General features: G+C 41.4%; 1 protein-coding gene across 18 annotated transcripts in view; it reads right to left on the reverse strand.

Moving 5' to 3' along the window:
- Positions 1-20,078, reverse strand: part of nav3 (neuron navigator 3) — a 219,433-nt gene that overhangs the window by 20,661 nt on the left and 178,694 nt on the right. For 14 of the 18 annotated variants that reach the window (XM_058417161.1, XM_058417159.1, XM_058417158.1 and 11 more), the window contains 11 exons: positions 19,800-19,908; positions 16,154-16,531; positions 15,966-16,070; positions 10,871-10,967; positions 10,465-10,684; positions 8,641-9,367; positions 7,308-7,619; positions 3,786-3,827; positions 3,446-3,579; positions 2,969-3,130; positions 2,596-2,648 (listed from right to left, as the gene is read on the reverse strand). In XM_058417161.1, coding sequence (XP_058273144.1) covers positions 2,596-2,648; positions 2,969-3,130; positions 3,446-3,579; positions 3,786-3,827; positions 7,308-7,619; positions 8,641-9,367; positions 10,465-10,684; positions 10,871-10,967; positions 15,966-16,070; positions 16,154-16,531; positions 19,800-19,908 — 2,339 coding nt within the window. The remainder of the gene's footprint in view (positions 1-2,595; positions 2,649-2,968; positions 3,131-3,445; positions 3,580-3,785; positions 3,828-7,307; positions 7,620-8,640; positions 9,368-10,464; positions 10,685-10,870; positions 10,968-15,965; positions 16,071-16,153; positions 16,532-19,799; positions 19,909-20,078) is intronic. The other 4 variants (XM_058417168.1, XM_058417170.1, XM_058417153.1 and 1 more) reach the window with 2 other exon arrangements.

Consider the following 20,078-nt stretch of genomic DNA (forward strand, 5'->3'; position numbering starts at 1 on the left):
TAATAAAGAAGAGCAGACAGTAATAAAGAAGAAGAGCAGACAGTAATAAAGAATAGCAGACAGTAATAAAGAAGAGCAGACAGTAATAAAGAAGAGCAGACAGTAATATAGAAGAGCAGACAGTAATAAAGAAGAAGAGCAGACAGTAATAAAGAAGAAGAGCAGACAGTAATAAAGAAGAGCAGGCAGTAATAAAGAATAGCAGACAGTAATAAAGAAGAGCAGACAGTAATAAAGAATAGCAGACAGTAATAAAGAAGAGCAGACAGTAATATAGAAGAGCAGACAGTAATAAAGAAGAGCAGACAGTAATATAGAAGAGCAGACAGTAATAAAGAAGAGCAGACAGTAATATAGAAGAGCAGACAGTAATATAGAAGAAGAGCAGACAGTAATAAAGAAGAGCAGACAGTAATATAGAAGAGCAGACAGTAATAAAGAAGAGCAGACAGTAATAAAGAAGAAGAGCAGACAGTAATAAAGAAGAGCAGACAGTAATAAAGAAGAGCAGACAGTAATAAAGAAGAGCAGACAGTAATAAAGAAGAAGAGCAGACAGTAATAAAGAATAGCAGACAGTAATAAAGAAGAGCAGACAGTAATAAAGAATAGCAGACAGTAATAAAGAAGAGCAGACAGTAATAAAGAAGAGCAGACAGTAATATAGAAGAGCAGACAGTAATAAAGAAGAAGAGCAGACAGTAATAAAGAAGAAGAGCAGACAGTAATAAAGAATAGCAGACAGTAATAAAGAAGAGCAGACAGTAATATAGAAGAGCAGACAGTAATATAGAAGAGCAGACAGTAATAAAGAAGAGCAGACAGTAATAAAGAATAGCAGACAGTAATAAAGAAGAGCAGACAGTAATATAGAAGAGCAGACAGTAATAAAGAATAGCAGACAGTAATAAAGAAGAGCAGACAGTAATATAGAAGAGCAGACAGTAATAAAGAAGAAGAGCAGACAGTAATAAAGAAGAAGAGCAGACAGTAATATAGAAGAGCAGACAGTAATAAAGAAGAAGAGCAGACAGTAATAAAGAAGAGCAGACAGTAATATAGAAGAGCAGACAGTAATAAAGAATAGAAGACAGTAATAAAGAATAGCAGACAGTAATAAAGAAGAGCAGACAGTAATATAGAAGAGCAGACAGTAATAAAGAAGAAGAGCAGACAGTAATAAAGAAGAAGAGCAGACAGTAATAAAAAAGAGCAGACAGTAATACAGAAGAGCAGACAGTAATAAAGAATAGCAGACAGTAATAAAGAAGAGCAGACAGTAATATAGAAGAGCAGACAGTAATATAGAAGAGCAGACAGTAATATAGAAGAGCAGACAGTAATAAAGAATAGCAGACAGTAATAAAGAATAGCAGACAGTAATATAGAAGAGCAGACAGTAATATAGAAGAGCAGACAGTAATAAAGAATAGCAGACAGTAATAAAGAATAGCAGACAGTAATATAGAAGAGCAGACAGTAATAAAGAAGAGCAGACAGTAATATAGAAGAGCAGACAGTAATAAAGAATAGAAGACAGTAATAAAGAATAGCAGACAGTAATAAAGAAGAGCAGACAGTAATATAGAAGAGCAGACAGTAATAAAGAATAGAAGACAGTAATAAAGAATAGCAGACAGTAATAAAGAAGAGCAGACAGTAATATAGAAGAGCAGACAGTAATAAAGAAGAAGAGCAGACAGTAATAAAAAAGAGCAGACAGTAATACAGAAGAGCAGACAGTAATAAAGAATAGCAGACAGTAATAAAGAAGAGCAGACAGTAATAAAGAATAGCAGACAGTAATAAAGAAGAGCAGACAGTAATATAGAAGAGCAGACAGTAATATAGAAGAGCAGACAGTAATAAAGAATAGCAGACAGTAATAAAGAATAGCAGACAGTAATATAGAAGAGCAGACAGTAATAAAGAAGAGCAGACAGTAATATAGAAGAGCAGACAGTAATATAGAAGAGCAGACAGTAATAAAGAATAGCAGACAGTAATAAAGAATAGCAGACAGTAATATAGAAGAGCAGACAGTAATAAAGAATAGCAGACAGTAATAAAGAAGAGCAGACAGTAATATAGAAGAGCAGACAGTAATATAGAAGAGCAGACAGTAATATAGAAGAGCAGACAGTAATAAAGAATAGCAGACAGTAATAAAGAAGAGCAGACAGTAATATAGAAGAGCAGACAGTAATATAGAAGAGCAGACAGTAATATAGAAGAGCAGACAGTAATAAAGAATAGCAGACAGTAATAAAGAATAGCAGACAGTAATATAGAAGAGCAGACAGTAATAAAGAAGAGCAGACAGTAATATAGAAGAGCAGACAGTAATATAGAAGAGCAGACAGTAATAAAGAATAGCAGACAGTAATAAAGAATAGCAGACAGTAATATAGAAGAGCAGACAGTAATAAAGAAGAGCAGACAGTAATATAGAAGGTAAGTGTAAAGCTGTGTATTATTTGTACTGGTCTCTATCACCTGATGCTAACAAAACATGTACATTTTACTTCAAGCTAATTCTTACTCTGAGTTTCTAATCAGATATAATTTCTGAGTGTAACGTGTAAATTCCACTCACCGCTGAGTAAAGAGACGACGTGCTGGACACCAGGGACAGAGATGACCCATGAACTACAGAAAAGAAACCCAAATAATTAATAAAAATGTACACCGGACATAAGAGACCGATGAAATCAGAGAGTGTAATACCACTGAGGACCAGCAGAGGGCACAGAGATACCAACTACCACACCCACCAACCCAGTCCTAAGACACACACATATACACACACTAATATATATATATATATACACAGATACACACACAAAGATATATACACACACAAAACACACTGTAATCTCACACACACACTGATATATATACATATAAACACACACACACACACTCGTACACACATTCACTCACCCAACACCACACACACTCACACACACCTTCATCAGTGCTGTCTCGGAAGGATCCGGAGCGGCTGATGGCTCGAGGACGTTCCTCCAGTGACGTGTTACTGCCACACAACACTCTCCCATCTCCATAGAGATCAAACGCTTCCTGATCCGGAATACTGTTAGACCGAGTCATAGCACCGGTGGGGCTCACTGGAGTACACACATACACACACACACACACACACACACACACACACATACACACACACACACACACATACACACACAAACACATAGCGTAATGTTTAAGTATTAATAGATAATAAAGAGGAACTGACCATTAACAACCCTGTAAACACAGATCCAGATGTTAGCATCAGTTTCTCTGCTCTAAAAATGCTTGCTAAATTCCTACTGTATAACAAAAAAAAGCGCAAAAACCCAAATGAATGAATTAATCCTGAATCAGACAAACCATGGATTAACGCTAACAAACTCCATTAACAGTGTTGTCAAAGCACTCACGCAGGTTGTTGTAGTGGTATTTCCCAGTCGGGGGGGACAGGGGACTCCCAGTGTCCTGCAGTCCTCCAGTGGAATGAGAACGAAGCCATTCTTTACCTTCTTCATGAGACATCTGTCTGGAGGAAGGAGGATGTCTGATAGTGGGATATATTAAACACATGCTAATGTCTCAGTTAATGCTGCAACTGAATTCTTATTACTGACAAACACACACACACACATCATTCCAGTAAGTCTTTATAGGTTAGGATTAGTTTCTGATATGAAACTGATTAAAATTTGCTGAATTAAAACATATATGTACAAATGTCAGTAAAAAACATGGTGATTATATTAGTACCTTAATCCCTTTTTGGGTAGAGTGTTTCTGTCAAGAGTCATGCTGTTAAAGCAGAAGGAAAACACAACAGAGTGAGAAACACACACACACACACACACAGACACACACACCTTGTCCATATTATAAAATGCTTTAGTGTAATTATATATTGTCCCTCTGTTAGTGTATCTATAGTGCCCATGCTACTCTAACAGTTACAGGATCGATAAAGTTCCAGAATCTCATGGAACCATCAACACTAATGACATTAATGTTACAGAGGTGATTGCAAAACAAGCTACTAATTGGATAAGTCCAGCATATGGTTCAACATACAATTAAGGTAAAAAGGTAGCAAGAACTGCCATTCAACACATCTCCATGTTTTAACATGACACTAGTTCCTCTGTTTGAGGATATGAACCTAGCAGTAAGTATTTCTTCCCTCAAAGGTACCAATCTGGTTCCTTTTTCGCTATTTGCTCTCAAAAATAAAGGGTCCAAAATGTATATGTTGCTAAAGTGGTACTATCAAGGATATATCCATATATCATTTGAGGAAGATACTCTGACCTTGAGGAGCACTGATGGACTCCTTGGACACCTTCTCAGGTAAAAGATGTATACAAGACAATCCCTTGACAGAGCCATCAGCAAGCAGGTTAAGGTACAGTTCGATATTTTAATGTCTAGGATGTGTAGGTTTGATAGAGAATAACTCGACATGACCTTCTGTCTGCCATTTTCTCTCATACAGTCCCCCTTCCACACAACATGGCTAATTCCTGTTTAACAGCACAGTGTCTGGAATGCACTGGGAATATAATCGGAATCTTTCTCTTCAGCTTCTGGTTAGATGGTCACTGCTGTGATCTGCAGTCTGTGGAGTGTGTCAGTTTGTGTTCTGGGACAGGAGTATTTCGAGGCTCAGGAACAACATTATCTGATGCTGTCACCAGACTCTTAGATATCAAGGTTCTGATCTATGACCCTGACCTTTAAGTCTGACTAATATTTGTCAATCTACCTCTTCGTTCCCCATGTGGCTCTGTTCATAGCAGGTGTTCCTTCACATTATCCTATTTCTCCAGGCCTGGGCAAGCCTGCAACTACCAACTTCAAAGAGCTGAGTCTGCACCAAACCACCATCTAGTGCCTGGCCTTTGTTCATTTGCCTTTAGTAGCTTTTATTGAAAGAAGACACACAACTCTGGTCAGATGGCTCATATCCCCACCACACACAGACCATTTCTCCAAGAACTTCCTGTTGGTGCAGATATTCTTCCATCCTTGTTCGTTCCAGCACTATGATTTGCTTGACTACATACAAGGTACAGGTGGGTGAAGTGATGTTTAGTTCAAGAACCTACATTTTTTCTGTGCATTTACCTAATTTTTATCCACAGCAACATGCATTAGTATCACATTGATGACCAGTCGCTCTGGATAAAGGCATCAGCCACATACTGAGCACTTGGATACAATTGAGCACTTGGTGGTCCTGAGATTTGAACTCACAATCTTCTCATCAGTAGCCCAATACCTTAGCCAGTGGGTAAGTGCATGTATTTTTCTTTTTTCTTTGGGGCAGTGGTGGTTCAAGTGGTTAAGGCTCTGGGTTGTTGATTGGAAGGTCAGGGTTCAAGCCTCAGCACTGTCAAGCTGCTACTGTTGGGCAACTGAGCAAGGCTCTTAACCCTCTCTGCTCCAGGGGCTCTGCATCATACACTATATTGCCAAAAGTATTCGCTCACCTGCCTTGACTCGCATATGAACTTAAGTGACATCCCATTCCTAATCCATAGGGTTCACTATGACGTCAGTCCACCGTTTGCAGCTATAACAGCTTCAACTCTTCTGGGAAGGCTGTCCACAAGGTTTAGGAGTGTGTTTATGGGAATTTTTGACCATTCTTCCAGAAGCGCATTTGTGAGGTCACACACTGATGTTGGACGAGAAGGTCTGGCTCTCAGTCTCCGCTCTAATTCATCCCAAAGGTGTTCTATCGGGTTGAGGTCAGGACTCTGTGCAGGCCAGTCAAGTTCATCCACACCAGACTCTGTCATCCATGTCTTTATGGACCTTGCTTTGGTCACTGGTGCACAGTCATGTTGGAAGAGGAAGGGGCCAGCTCCAAACTGTTCCCACAAAGTTGGGAGCATGGAATTGTCCAAAATGTCTTGGTAGGCTGAAGCATTCAGAGTTCCTTTCACTGGAACTACGGGGCCAAGCCCAGCTCCTGAAAAACAACCCCACACCATAATCCCCCCTCCACCAAACTTTACACTTGGCACAATGCAGTCAGACAAGTACCGTTCTCCTGGCAACCGCCAAACCCAGACTCGTCCATCATATTGCCAGATGGAGAAGCGCGATTCGTCACTCCAGAGAACGCGTCTCCACTGCTTTAGAGTCCAGTGGCGGCGTGCTTTACACCACTGCATCCGACGCTTTGCATTGCACTTGGTGATGTATGGCTTGGATGCAGCTGCTCGGCCATGGAAACCCATTCCATGAAGCTCTCTGCGCACTGTTCTTGAGCTAATCTGAAGGCCACATGAAGTTTGGAGATCTGTAGCGATTGACTCTGCAGAAAGTTGGCGACCTCTTCGCACTATGCGCCTCAGCATCCACTGACCCCGCCCCGTCAGTTTACGTGGCCTACCACTTCGTGGCTGAGTTGCTGTCGTTCCCAAACACTTCCACGTTCTTATAATACAGCTGACAGTTGACTGTGGAATATTTAGGAGCGAGGAAATTTCACGACTGGATTTGTTGCACAGGTGGCATCCTATCACAGTTCCACGCTGGAATTCACTGAGCTCCTGAGAGCGACCCATTCTTTCACAAATGTTTGTAAAAACAGTCTGCATGCCTAGGTGCTTGATTTTATACACCTGTGGCCATGGAAGTGATTAGAACACCTGATTCTGATTATTTGGATGGGTGAGCGAATACTTTTGGCAATATAGTGTAGCTTCCCCTGCACTCTGACCACAACTTCCTCAGCTGGGATATAAAAAGAAGAGAATTCCACTGTGCATAATGTATGTGCAGCAATAATAATAAAGGCTTCTATCTTTTCTTCCCATTTCCTCCCAATTTAGTCATTTTCCCTCATTAGCTAGGTTTCCACATCACACCAAGCAGGGAGGATAAACACTGCCCTCATGAGAGACATTACTCCATCTTTTTAAACTTCTGCTGATATACACTCAGCACAGCTGAACACTCAGAACAAACCTCTATCAGCCCTCTTCCACATACATGTCTCAGAGATGCCCAGGGGATGCCATCGCTCCCACCCAGAAACCATGGCCAATTACACTCGTATAGACTCTCGACTACTGATGGGTGTGGCATCATCAGGATTTAAACTCGCCTGGCAACAGTGTACCAGTATGTTATTTGTATGTATTTGCAATAGTGCACTTGTACTGTCTGTCACACACAATCAGACACAAACAAGCAACAATAAGTGAATTAGGTGTTTAAAAGTAAGTAAAACATTCCAATAAGTATACATGCACATGACATACTTACCCTTGGGAGAGTGTGGATTTGAGCCGTGGTGCATGTTGATGATGAGGTGCAGGAAGCTCGATGGATTCGGAGCTGGTGTGTAGGCTGGTGTGTGAGCTGGTGTGTAAGCTGGTGTGTGAGCTGGTATGAATGCTGCTCAGCGTCTCTTTGCTGCCCGCAGATGAGCTGCTGAGGAAGGGACGGGTGTTAGAGAGAGAGTCGGGCGTTCTGTTGCCTCCACTGCCCGGGGAGTCGAGGGGGGAGGTGAAGGGGGCGGACTTAGAGGAGTCGGGAGAGCTAGGCTTACTGTTGCTGCATTTACTGCCAAATAACCTGAATATGAGAGAGAGAGAAAGAGAGAGAGAGAGAGATGGACAGCATAAAGACAGATGTAAATGCTGTGTTAGATGGTATAAGATCATGACAGACTGGGAACAAGGAGAGCAAGATCCCAAGTTAAGTCCAATTATGAACTGGAGTGAGGTAGCTGAGGTTGAGGAACTATCACTATATTCTGGCATTTGGCAGATGCCCTTTTCCAGAGCAACTTATATTTTTATCTCATTTTATACAACTACGCAATTAAGGGTTAAGGGCCTCAGGGGCCCAAACTTGATATTTTTAATTAAAGTTCCAAGTTGGTTCACATAAATACAGTAAATATCTGAAACACTACAGAGACACAGTTTCATTGCATTCCACCCTGATACACTGTGTAAATGTTTAATCACCACCAGGGGGCAGCATTCACCTCATCAGTAATACAGCTACTGAGTCGCCAGAGAGAGCTGGGTAGACGGATAAAATGGGGACAGAGAGAAACTCCAAGGATGTGACAGACATAATAAATACTTCTATCCATCACTTGATCTGCAGAATATCTTACATTTTCTCCCACACACACACACCCAAGCAAAATGTCGGCATGATTCAGCAATCTGTCTCTCTCAATCTGTCCCTGTCGCTCTGATACCCTCTCCAGCACACTTTCTCATCAAATTCATAGATGAGTCTGCATTTTCCACCCCTTATCTTTTTACTGGGTTTAAAGGCAAGTGCTGATATGCCATGGTGATGATCTAGACGCTATTAAACATGTCTGTGATGTGTCTGAGCAGAATATCTGAGGTGTGAACTATGCTCAGGCAATTTTAATGATCTCTGTGGCTAAAATTAATGAGCTAATTTAATACAACCTCACAGTGTAAGTGGCTAATTTCCTATTTAGCATTAAATAACCATCTAGCTAGTACCATAAGCAAGACCTCAAACATTTACACTAAATGCTACCACAATCCAGGACAGAGCCTTAATACAAAGCAAAAGTAAAAGTATATCTCTCTGTCTCTCTCACCTACGGAAGGTGGGTGAGGCGATGTCAGGGTATTTGGAACCAGGCTGTCTGAGTCCTGATTGGCTGGATGTTGGGCTGGATTTGGGTGAAGTGCTGACCCCCACCCCCTCCTGCTCTGACACTGAAACCTTCTCTTTATCAGTCTGATTTATGCTGACTGGACTTGACCTTCCTGACTCCGTCTTTGCTCCATCCTTCCTCTTTGAAACACCACTAACTGTTCCAGTTCCAGTTCCTGCACCGAGTCCAGGTCCAGGTCCAGGTCCAGGTCCAGCCCCACCCCCGGCCACAACCCCAGCCACAACCCCAGCCACGACCCCGCTCCCTTTCACTGTAGAGGAGTCCATAGATCGGTAGGATTTAGCTGGCCGTGGAAGTGAGCGATACTGAAGGGGCATTTTAGACCCACCAATGCCCAGAAGGACTCCATCGTCATGGTGGCGGTACCCATCCAGGCTTGTTTTCCTGGCCCCACCCACCACACATGTGGTCCCACCCACTTTCCCCGCTGATTTGGCTGATAAAGTTTTGGGTGCTGCTAGTTCTGTAGCAGCTGGAACCTTCTTAAATCCAAAGGAGCCAGTGTTGGGTGGAGGACGGGTAATGCCAGACTTTTTACCCTCATCACCACTGGTTTTGCCCACATCTGATGGAGAGCGTTGCATGATGGGGGATTTACAGGGAGTCTTGACCTTCTCTGAGGCCTTAGCATCATCTGTTTTACCTGCTGAAGGAGAAAGCATTTATCATTACAACAGAGCAGTCAAAGACACACCCACCTGTCTCACACAAAGACTCACTCACCTGTCTCACTCAGACATGCCCACCTGTCTCACTCAATGTCTCACTCAATGACTCACTCACCTGTCTCACTCAGACAGGCCCACCTGTCTCACTCAATGACTCACTCACCTGTCTCACTTAGACAGGCCCACCTGTCTCACTCAATGTCTCACTCAATGACTCACTCACCTATCTCACTCAGACAGGCCCACCTGTCTCACTCAATGACTCACTCACCTGTCTCACTCAGACAGGCCCGCCTGTCTCACACAAAGACTCACTCACCTGTCTCACTCAGACATGCCCACCTGACTCACTCACCTGTCTCACTCAGACAGGCCCGCCTGTCTCACTCAATGACTCACTCACCTGTCTCACTCAGACAGGCCCGCCTGTCTCACTCAATGACTCACTCACCTGTCTCACTCAGACAGGCCCGCCTGTCTCACACAAAGACTCACTCACCTGTCTCACTCAGACATGCCCACCTGACTCACTCACCTGTCTCACTCAGACATGCCCACCTGTCTCACTCTGTCTCACTCAATGACTCACTCACCTGTCTCACTCAGACATGCCCACTTGTCTCACTCAAAGACTCACTCACCTGTCTCACTCAATGACTCACTCACCTGTCTCACTCAGACATGCCTACCTGTCTCACTCAATGACTCACTCACCTGTCTCACTCAGACAGGCCCACCTGTCTCACACAAAGACTCACTCACCTGTCTCACTCAGACATGCCCACCTGTCTCACTCAATGACTCACTCACCTGTCTCACTCAGACATGCCCACCTGTCTCACTCAAAGACTCACTCACCTGTCTCACTCAGACATGCCCACCTGTCTCACTCATTGACTCACTCACCTGTCTCACTCAGACATGCCCACCTGTCTCACTCATTGACTCACTCACCTGTCTCACTCAGACATGCCCACCTGTCTCACTCAATGACTCACTCACCTGTCTCACTCAGACATGCCCACCTGTCTCACTCAATGACTCACCCTCCTGTCTCACTCACCCATCATCTTACCTGGTGTTTTGTGGTTTGTGTTGCTGTTTTTATTCCGGGGTGAGGTGATACCAGTTTGAGCGCTCATGCCTCGCCTCCATGAGCCTGTCTGAGACACAGGAAGCCCTGCCCCTTCCATCTGAGAGGAGGAGTCCAAGATGTTCTCAATTTGTTCATCAACCTTCTTCAAATCTTCAGCTCCACACCAGCTACTGCTATTTTGATTACACTGCTGCTTGGACTGAACGAACACACACACACACACACACAAACACACACACACACACACACACACACACACAGAATAAGGATAAACACTTGACAGATGGTACATCTTCCCTTGGCAGCCAAGACAAGAGCAGCACTTACAATCTGCTACACACACATATCTTTTGAAGTGTGTGTGTGTGTGTGTGTGTGTGTGTACCTTGCTCCTGTGCGATGAATTTAGTGTGTGCACATCATCAGCTCCAACATCAAGAGAATCACTCAGACCACTGCTGACCGAGCTACTGTCATCATAACTACACACACACACACACACACACACACGCACACACACACGCACACAAACACACACACACACACACACACACACACACACAAACACACACACACACACACACGCACACACACACACGCACACACACACACACACACACACACACGCACACACACACACACACACACACGCACACAAAGAAAGACAAAACAAGGAAGAGGAAGAGAGTTATTAAAAACAAGATGCGTATAGAATCATTCTGATTGGCTGATGGTTTCATATGCTTAATGCCACACCCACAATTTTTGTTTTTGAAATGCATTATGGGTAATGAATCTGTATTAATTAAACAGCATCATGGCACAAAGCCTGTAGAAATGATTTGTAGAGTTTCTGTAATCTTCCCAAAAACTGCTCAGAATGAATACAAAATCTCTTGCTCTAGACTCTTCTAAATGAATCATCTGAATCAATTCACAAACACAAATCCAATCAAATGAATCAAATGTTCTTGTTTTTATCTGAACAACACAGCACCACAATCTGCTCCACCTGAGTGACTGTATGTTCTCCACATTTTGTAGCTTGTGTTGTATTTTTGTCGCTCTGGTCTCTGATCAAACGAATCAAATGTTTTGCTGCATCATGGATTCAAACTGTTGAAGTGAATCATCACATGCACCATCTGTTCATTCCACTTCATGCCAGAAATAAACTCAGACATCAAATGGAAATCATTTGAAGATTTTTATTAATTAGTTCATCTGCTGTGGATGAACATGTGTCCCTTTTCCCACAATGCACCACTGCAGAGAGATACAGATATAAACGGATCTAAGGTTCCTCCTTCAGCTGAAAGTTTCTGACTAAAAAAACCCCGAGATTTCAGTTCTAATGAATTTTTTATGATGGTCTTTAGTGCTTTAGTCTGTCCAGCTCTCATCATGTCACTCGTCCTCTCATACAGCGCTAGCTAGCCTCGTTCCTAGCGGAGACGCATAGCTGCACTGCATTCTGGGAGTATGTGTCCAGAGTTTTGCTCAGTCTCCACCGTTTCTGCAATGGATTTCTCATGAGGGTGACACTGTCCATGAGTGAAGACGTGTCCTCTGAGCCGTGTCGTAACGTCCTCATGCAAAATTCAACCCCAAGAAAGCAGCACGGGGAATCTGCCAAGCTCAAAATGCAACAAAGTATTGGCACCCTTCTAGTCCATACACCAGTGGAAAGGGAACACGACTGAGCACCACTGAGCTTCAGGTGGATTTATTTTATCTTATAGCTTTTTCAGTAGAGACGACTCACACAGCTGAAAGCAGGGATAAGTAACCAGTGTGTTATTTCACTGAAATGCCTCTTTGAATCTTTTTAGGAGAAAGAAATGTAAGAAGAGGAATATTTAAAAAAAAGCTGGAAAAAATATGGAACCCATCAGTCCACTGTTTGTTCCACTGAACCCTGATTTTCTCCCAAATGAGGGAGACTCCAATACAGCATTACTTTAGAAAATAACTAGTTCCTGTTGATCCTGCAGACATCTGGTCTCCTCTGAAGGTGAAAGAGCAATCTCATGAGTTTTCTTAAAAGTGCTTTGATAAGGCAGCACACATGTTCTTCTCTCTAAGGTTCTCTAACCCTGAAGGGCTTTGAGAAGATGTTAATTGAAAAATAATTCCATAAAACTTGTACATAAACTCTTCTTCTGTTTTCTCTGCTATTCGTTTACAGTTTGAAGGCTGGTGCAGAGGATTGTGGGATACTCAGCTGGTGAAGGACATCAGACCGCAGAATTCAACCAAAGTAACCGCTGAGACCATGGTAATGACTCTACAGCAGCTAAAATGTAAAAACAGATGAATGCTAGGTTTGTAAAAAAAAAATGTAACAAATGAAAACTGTTCCTTAAACACTGCTTAACTTGTGACCTGGTCACGCTAGCTGTCAGGGGTGTTTACCCTGGCCAGCTACATGTAGCATAGGAAATGACCATTAGTTATCTCAAAACTAACACTGATTATAATTGGGTTTTTTTATTATTAAAGAAAAAGCATTACACATGCTCTACTCGAAAACGCTATCCCAGAATGCTTTTCACTTAAAACAGGAACAGAACTGTAGCGAAACTTTAGCCAGTTATTGTGATATTTAAACCCAGTTCTTAGGTTGAACAGTATAGAGATTTTATTTTCCAGTATAATAATAATATTCTGTAGAATCTCATCAAGTCCATTTCAGAGCTTATTCTTTAACATTTAATCCTGACTCGGAGTCTGACTCACCTTCTGCTGTGTGAATATCTGTGAGCGTTTAGTCGGCCTGGCTGTATCGTTTCGTCAGTTTGAGCTTTCTGTCGCTCGCAGCAAGGAGAGAAGGAAAGAGCGAAGGAGGAGGAGGAGGAGGAAGAAGTGCAGCTCAGCAGCTGAGAAAGCAATGACGCAGTATGATTCCACTTTCCCTTCCTCCTCCTATCATCATCCCCCCTCCACCACCATCTTTATCGCCCTCACCACCCGCCTGTCTGCCCGTTTATCTGTCTGTTTGTCTGTCTTTCTGGCTGTCCATATGCTTGTCTTTCTGTCTGTCTAACTTTCCATCTGTCTGTCTGTCCATCTGTCTGTCTGTCCACCTGTTTATCTGCCTGTCTGTCTTTCTCTCTTTCTTTTTTTTCTTTCTTTCTTCCTGTCTGTTTGTCCATCTGTCTGGCTTTCTCTCCATCTGTCTGTCTGTCCATCATTCTGTCTGTTTTTCTTTCTTCCCGTCTGTCTGTCCATCTGTCTATCTGTCTGGCTTTCTCTCCATCTGTCTGTCTGAGCTGTACCCCACCCATTTTCACACCATCCCACAGAATCAGTCTGAAACCAGTTGAGCTACAGAACAGGGGCCTGATTCTAATCACCAGTGATGTCTCATTTAAACTAAGATCAAGATTCAGAATGAATTATTTTTGCATAAACATTTCACAGATCATTTCCTATAGTCTAAACTGACAAAAATATCATTTTAAATATAGACAATGTTAATATAGAACTAGCGACGATCCGTGTGTAACCTGCTACTGGATTTGAAGCACAAGCTCTTCTACTTTCCTTGCTGCCAGTCTTATTAAAGGGAGATGAGTTTATTTAAGTCTTTAGTGATGATTATGCTGCATGATTGGATTGTGTTGTGGTGAAGTCATTGCTGTATAACCAGTTAATAACTCATCTTTCCTCGGTAATTTCATTCTGCGTCAAGTTCCACCCATGGTAATGATCATTTTATTATATCTGGATGTCACATGACCTTGCGTCCATAATGTAGTCGATTTATTGATTTTTTTTTCTATTGCTTGTTTGAGTCCAAAGGTTTTCCGATCATGCAAGAAGAGAGAAAAAACTCAGAAAGAAAGAATAAACAGACTTTTTCTAGTCAGATACACACCCTGCCTGAAAATAAGCCGTGTGTGGGATGTGTGAGATCCTGCCTACTGAGGACTGGGTGCCATTTGTTTTTCACGATACACTCATCTCCTGAACAGCAAAAAAAAAATAAAAAAAATCACATGATGTTCAGTCTCGATTAGTTTTGCACTGAAGATTTAGCTCCAAAATAATGGAGCTAACAAAAAAATCTTTTGTTTTTTCTCTTTCTTTCCTCCTCTCAAAAGAACGAGGGATGTTATTTATTCATTTCTTTTGCTCCGCTGTGTCAAATCCCAGCGTCCCCTGAGCGATCTCATCACTTATACATGAAATCATTTATTTATAGACGGTGTATTTAAAGTGCTTTAATGCCCTTTACTCTCCCAGCTACACACACACACACACACACACACACACACAGTGCCCTCTACTGGCACCTTCTCTCAATCTGACCAATTAGGAGCCAGGATATCCGCATGTCACTCTTGTATTCTGGAAAATGAACAGCTAAAAAATAGAAAGTAACAAAACTTTTCACTGTTCATTTGTGTTTATTTGTTTATAAATATCATTTTAGCTAGCGTTCTATACTCAGTCGTGTAATGGTCTAATAATAGCTTTGTATTTGTGTTTAAAGATGACATTTTGCTCAGATTTTCCCTTTTTTCCACTGAACTCTGCAAATTTCTCTCAGATCAAACCCAATGACAAGGACATCCATCATTTATTCCCACGTCCAGCTTTCACAAACACACGGCTGGGCCATTGATGTGTCCGGCACATTGTCTTTCATCTGTTTCACTCATGTTTCTTCAATTTCACTCTTGTTTTCACAAACTCAACCCAGAGCCCCAGCAGGCATGTGGCAGTAACTGCTTCCACAATCAGCTCCACCTCGGTCTTTAACATCAGACAGCGTCATGTCCACACAACGTCCAGCAAAGCCTGAACGAGTTCATTTAACTGCTTCTACACTATAGAATGGTTGCTATGGTTACCTGGAGTAGGCCTCTCAATCTACTGTAGATAATCTTAATGAAACAATTTCCACCCACTTATATAACTGTAATTAGATTTATCTAAATTGATCATGTAAATGTATTTAATTGCAATAACAAAGAAACCATTTATAATGATTGTTGCCACAGTTACAGTAAAATAAGCATGTCATTAAATAAAGAAATTAATAAATAAAACACAAAAAAATGAATGAACCAAGAAGAAAAAACAACTAATATTTTTTTTATTAATTAATTCATAAATCTGTACTGTGTATGGTTGTGTATGAATTAAAATGATTAAAATGTGCATTAAAATTAAAATTAAAATACTGTCTCTAAAAATGAAACTAAAATTAAACAAAAATAATCTTTTTTGGTGAATTTGTTTTCTTAGTATTCAGTGTATGATGTTACACTACACATCATTGTTACACTACACTGTATTTTTAACAAAAATCAGACACCAGAAACTTTAAGGAAGGTGAAAAGATCTGTTTAAAAACACTAAAATGAATAAAATCTAACTAAAAAACATCTGAAAAGCTGAACAGAACTCGAATATCAAAACCTTTTTTTAAATATTAAAACTAATAACGTGTGTGTGTGTGTGTGTGTTACCTGTCAGCCTCTCCCTCTTTAACCCGTTGGATGAGCTCTCGTGCAGATGGAAGATCAGGAACACGACCCACATTACGAGAATACACACCTCCATCTGTTACGTAACTATGCAGAAAAAAAAGAGGTTATAATGTGTTACGTTCTAGGTTTCTGGATAAATTGTGTGTGTGTGTGTGTTTTAATCTTACCCACTGCTCATGTCATCAGCTCGTACATTTTTGGCTAGTATGTCCCCATCACTCATATATCCACCCACTTCCTCCTCTAGCCCCGCCTCCTTTTCTCCAAGCTCCACACTTTTGCCCACTGTAGTCGCCGCCCTCCTCAGTGGTGCTGTGTAGACCAGGCGTGAAGGGTCACCGTAGCGACCGGTAGCTGAAGAGACAGACCTAGGAGGAGCATAACTGCTAGGATGGGATGGAGCATCACCTGCCTGGAGTCGAGGGCTCTGTGATTGTGCTTGACCAAGACGCCATGACATGGGGGCAGGCCGAGTGGAAAGAGTCGACAAGCCACGCCCACTGACTTCTGTTGTTACCGTAGAGTCGAAGGTTGTCTCTAAAGTGCTGAAAGAAAGACAGGGAGAGGCAGAAAGTTATGGAGGGACAACGTGGGTGAGGTTGGATGGACAAGAAGCAGTGAATTCTGGGAGAGCTTAAGTAAAATAATTCAGCACTTTCACCCAGGAATACTTCTCCCAGAGCCTGCCATCTAACCAGATGCTACATACCACCACTTGACAGAATTTCCCAGCATTCCACCACTGCCACAAAACCACAACTTGATGGTATCCCAATGTCACTGCCTGTTCAACAGAATTCCAATCCCACTGCCCACTTCTTAAAATTCCACACTTCCACATTCCACATCTCCCATGGCCTACCACTTCTATAATCCACCATCACCACTGTCCACCACTTAACAGAACTCCCATACCACTGTCTGCCCTTCAATGCTCCTCCAATGCATCACCACGGCCCACCAGATAGTATCATGTGGTCCACATCTGCCACAGTCCACCAACTGATGTTATTCCAATCGCACTGTTCATCTAAATGGTCCATCATTTCTGTAGTGACATATGGCCATCTACTTAACATGACCAACCCCACGGTCCACTATTCTCAACATCCTCTATTTCCATAGTCCCTCACTACCACAGTCCCTCACACACCTATACCCTTCCTCAGCAACTATCGTCCATGGCAACAGTCAGAGTCTAAACGTTTCATCAATCCCAGGCTCCTACAGTTCTGATACCTTCATGATCACCAGTCCATCACTCCCATGTTTCTATCATTACTACTTGTATTCTCTTCTAGTCTGCTAATCTACTATGATTTGGATAGAGACAGATATCTAGCTAAATATCTAAAAGTAACACCACACTCATTCAATTTCTTTCACTTTCCAGGTTGGGGTCCCAGGAGATCCAGGCTGAGAAGGTCATTTCAGACTCTTCTAGCTGTGCTACCACCTCCTGTCAGATCCCCAGACAGTTCACAACAACAGCAGTGCCAACTGTGAGTTATGTCCGCCGGGTTTGGAGTCTAATTTGGGGTCTCTGTCAAGTGGAATGTGCCTGAAGCAGGGACCAACCTTGCACATTTTCATTTCTGGCAATTGGCAGACGCCCTTATCCAGAGCAACTTACATTTTATCTCATTTTTTTAATACAACTGAGAAATTGAGGGTTAAGGGCCTTGTTCACGGGCCCAGAAGTGGCAGCTTGGTGGACCTGGGATTCAAACTCACAACCTTCTGATCAGTAGCCCAATACCTTAACCACTAAGCTACCAAAAGTACCTCAACTGGTTCCTCTCAATTTGGAGGAGCAGAAATTTGTTTTATGTTGCGTGCTGTTACTGTACACTGTTTCCATGGTTACAGTCGGAGCATATCAGCATCCTCATCATCAGCATACATGCTAATACACATTATCCTGTGAGAACTAGAATTACAGTATAGGCATGTGTGACAGGTGTGTGAATCCTTTTTATAACACACAAACATTGTGTGACTGGAATGACACACACACACACACACACACACACTATTCCAGTAACTTTTTCCGCAATCACTTGGCATAAGCACTTGGCCTTCACTTGGGATTCCCCCATTGTGTGTGTGTGTGTGTGTGTGTGCGCGTGTGTGGTTAAACTATGAAGTTTTGATAGATTTTCTTGTATTATGCAGAATATGCTCTGTGTCAGTGACGGTTCTGTCTCTCTGCTGCCTCCTGTGTTGAGTTGATGAATTACATCCTGTGACCGTTACCTTACACTCCTTTTACTAACTGGTTAGAGACACTGAGGAACGAAAACAGCTAACAACCAAATCACAAATGCCAGCTAGCATGTTTCATACATTGCCTATTGACTAGCTGAATGTAACCATGGAAATAACTTTCCTGGAACTGGAGATCTACAAACACTAGCGTTATCACACACACTGGCTAAAGCTGTGAACATCGCAGTGCTTCTGTCTGCCATTTTTTTTATATATATTTTCACATTTTTTTGGTGAATCGATTGTGTATATGAAATATAGAAAAGCAGGTGATGAGTTTCGCGAGCAAGTACACACACACACACACACACACACACACACACACTCATCAGGGTATAAGCCATATTGACTTTAGCCTTTACATCTGTTAGACCGTAGAGAGTGAAAATGGTGTTTATTGATTTTGAAGAAAAGAAAATCTCATCTTCTGTGCATCTTTAAATAAAATATAGCATCAGGCAGAGTGTATAGAGTGTATTTTATCACATTATTTTAAAAGTTATAATTCCAGTATGTCATATTTCATATTATTTCCAACACATCTGAAGAAAATGTTTTGTAACATAGCTTTACGCTAGGTAGCTAACATGGAATCTTAGTCTTCTAGATAACTGATATAACTTTTATTAATAATTTATCTAAATATTCTGAGGAAAATAATGACATTCCAAACATTTCTATCATGTTAGCACTAATACTGTGCCTTCACAACGTCTATACGATAGGCCTAGCGGCTATGTAACAGCATGCTAAACTGTCATTTTATTATATTTTGTCATATGGAGTTTTGTTTTTTAATTTCCTATTAACAGATCAGAGGCACATGTTGATATTCTTATAATTTTGTCTAATTTCTACCTTTATTATGTCCTAATTCAGATACAAAAATTGTCTGAATTAGGAATCTCAATACAATTTTAGTCATTTACTTAGAAAACTGACAACACATCTGACGTAAATGTGGATATTTTGTACAGTTTTGTGCCATTTTCTCTTTTACAGAGTCATTATACTGTATACATAAAAGACTTAATTGTGTGCGCTAGTGATCTAAATCATTTTTTTAAATTATGTTCAGTATATTCTTAGAAATATATCAACACTTCTGAGTGGATGTTCGTAACGGTTTCATCTTATAAGCACAGGTACAGTGTCTTTACATTCTCTAGATAAAAGTCAGTGGCCATCTGATAACTTGCTAATAGTAAAACAGCCATTTTTAATATATTATAAATATTTCTGTAGTAAACATTGATATTACTGACAGGATTGTTTTGTTTTTACTATTATTACACATTCATATAGCTAGCTAAGTAATATTTTCTGCTGTATTAAGCATTTATTAATGACCTGACAGTACATCTGAGGTAAATGTTGATATATTTTGATGAATCTGTAAAATTTACTTCACCTTCAACATATAAGAGACGTAACAGCAGTGTTAGTGAGAGTAAATCCTAGCTCTAGTTATGTGGAGTCTTGGTTTACATGTGAGTTCTGATTCCAGTGTTTAATTAATGGTACAGTCCAGTCAGGTTTCCTCACCTGTGTGTGATCTGCGTTCCCCGTAAACTTGACATGGTCTCTTCCAGGTTCTGTCTCAGATCAGCGATGTTCTTCACCGTACGCATACGTCTCGCCTCGGGGTCTTCACCTGATACACAGCAAAAAGACACAGGACACATTATAGACAGACACACAGACACACAGATAGATAGACAGACAGACAGACAGACAGACAGACAGACAGATAGATAGATAGATAGATAGATAGATAGATAGATAGATAGATAGATAGATAGATAGACAGACAGACAGACAGAC

The sequence above is a fragment of the Hemibagrus wyckioides genome, linkage group LG19 (assembly GCF_019097595.1).
Source record: "Hemibagrus wyckioides isolate EC202008001 linkage group LG19, SWU_Hwy_1.0, whole genome shotgun sequence".
Lineage (NCBI taxonomy): Eukaryota > Metazoa > Chordata > Actinopteri > Siluriformes > Bagridae > Hemibagrus > Hemibagrus wyckioides.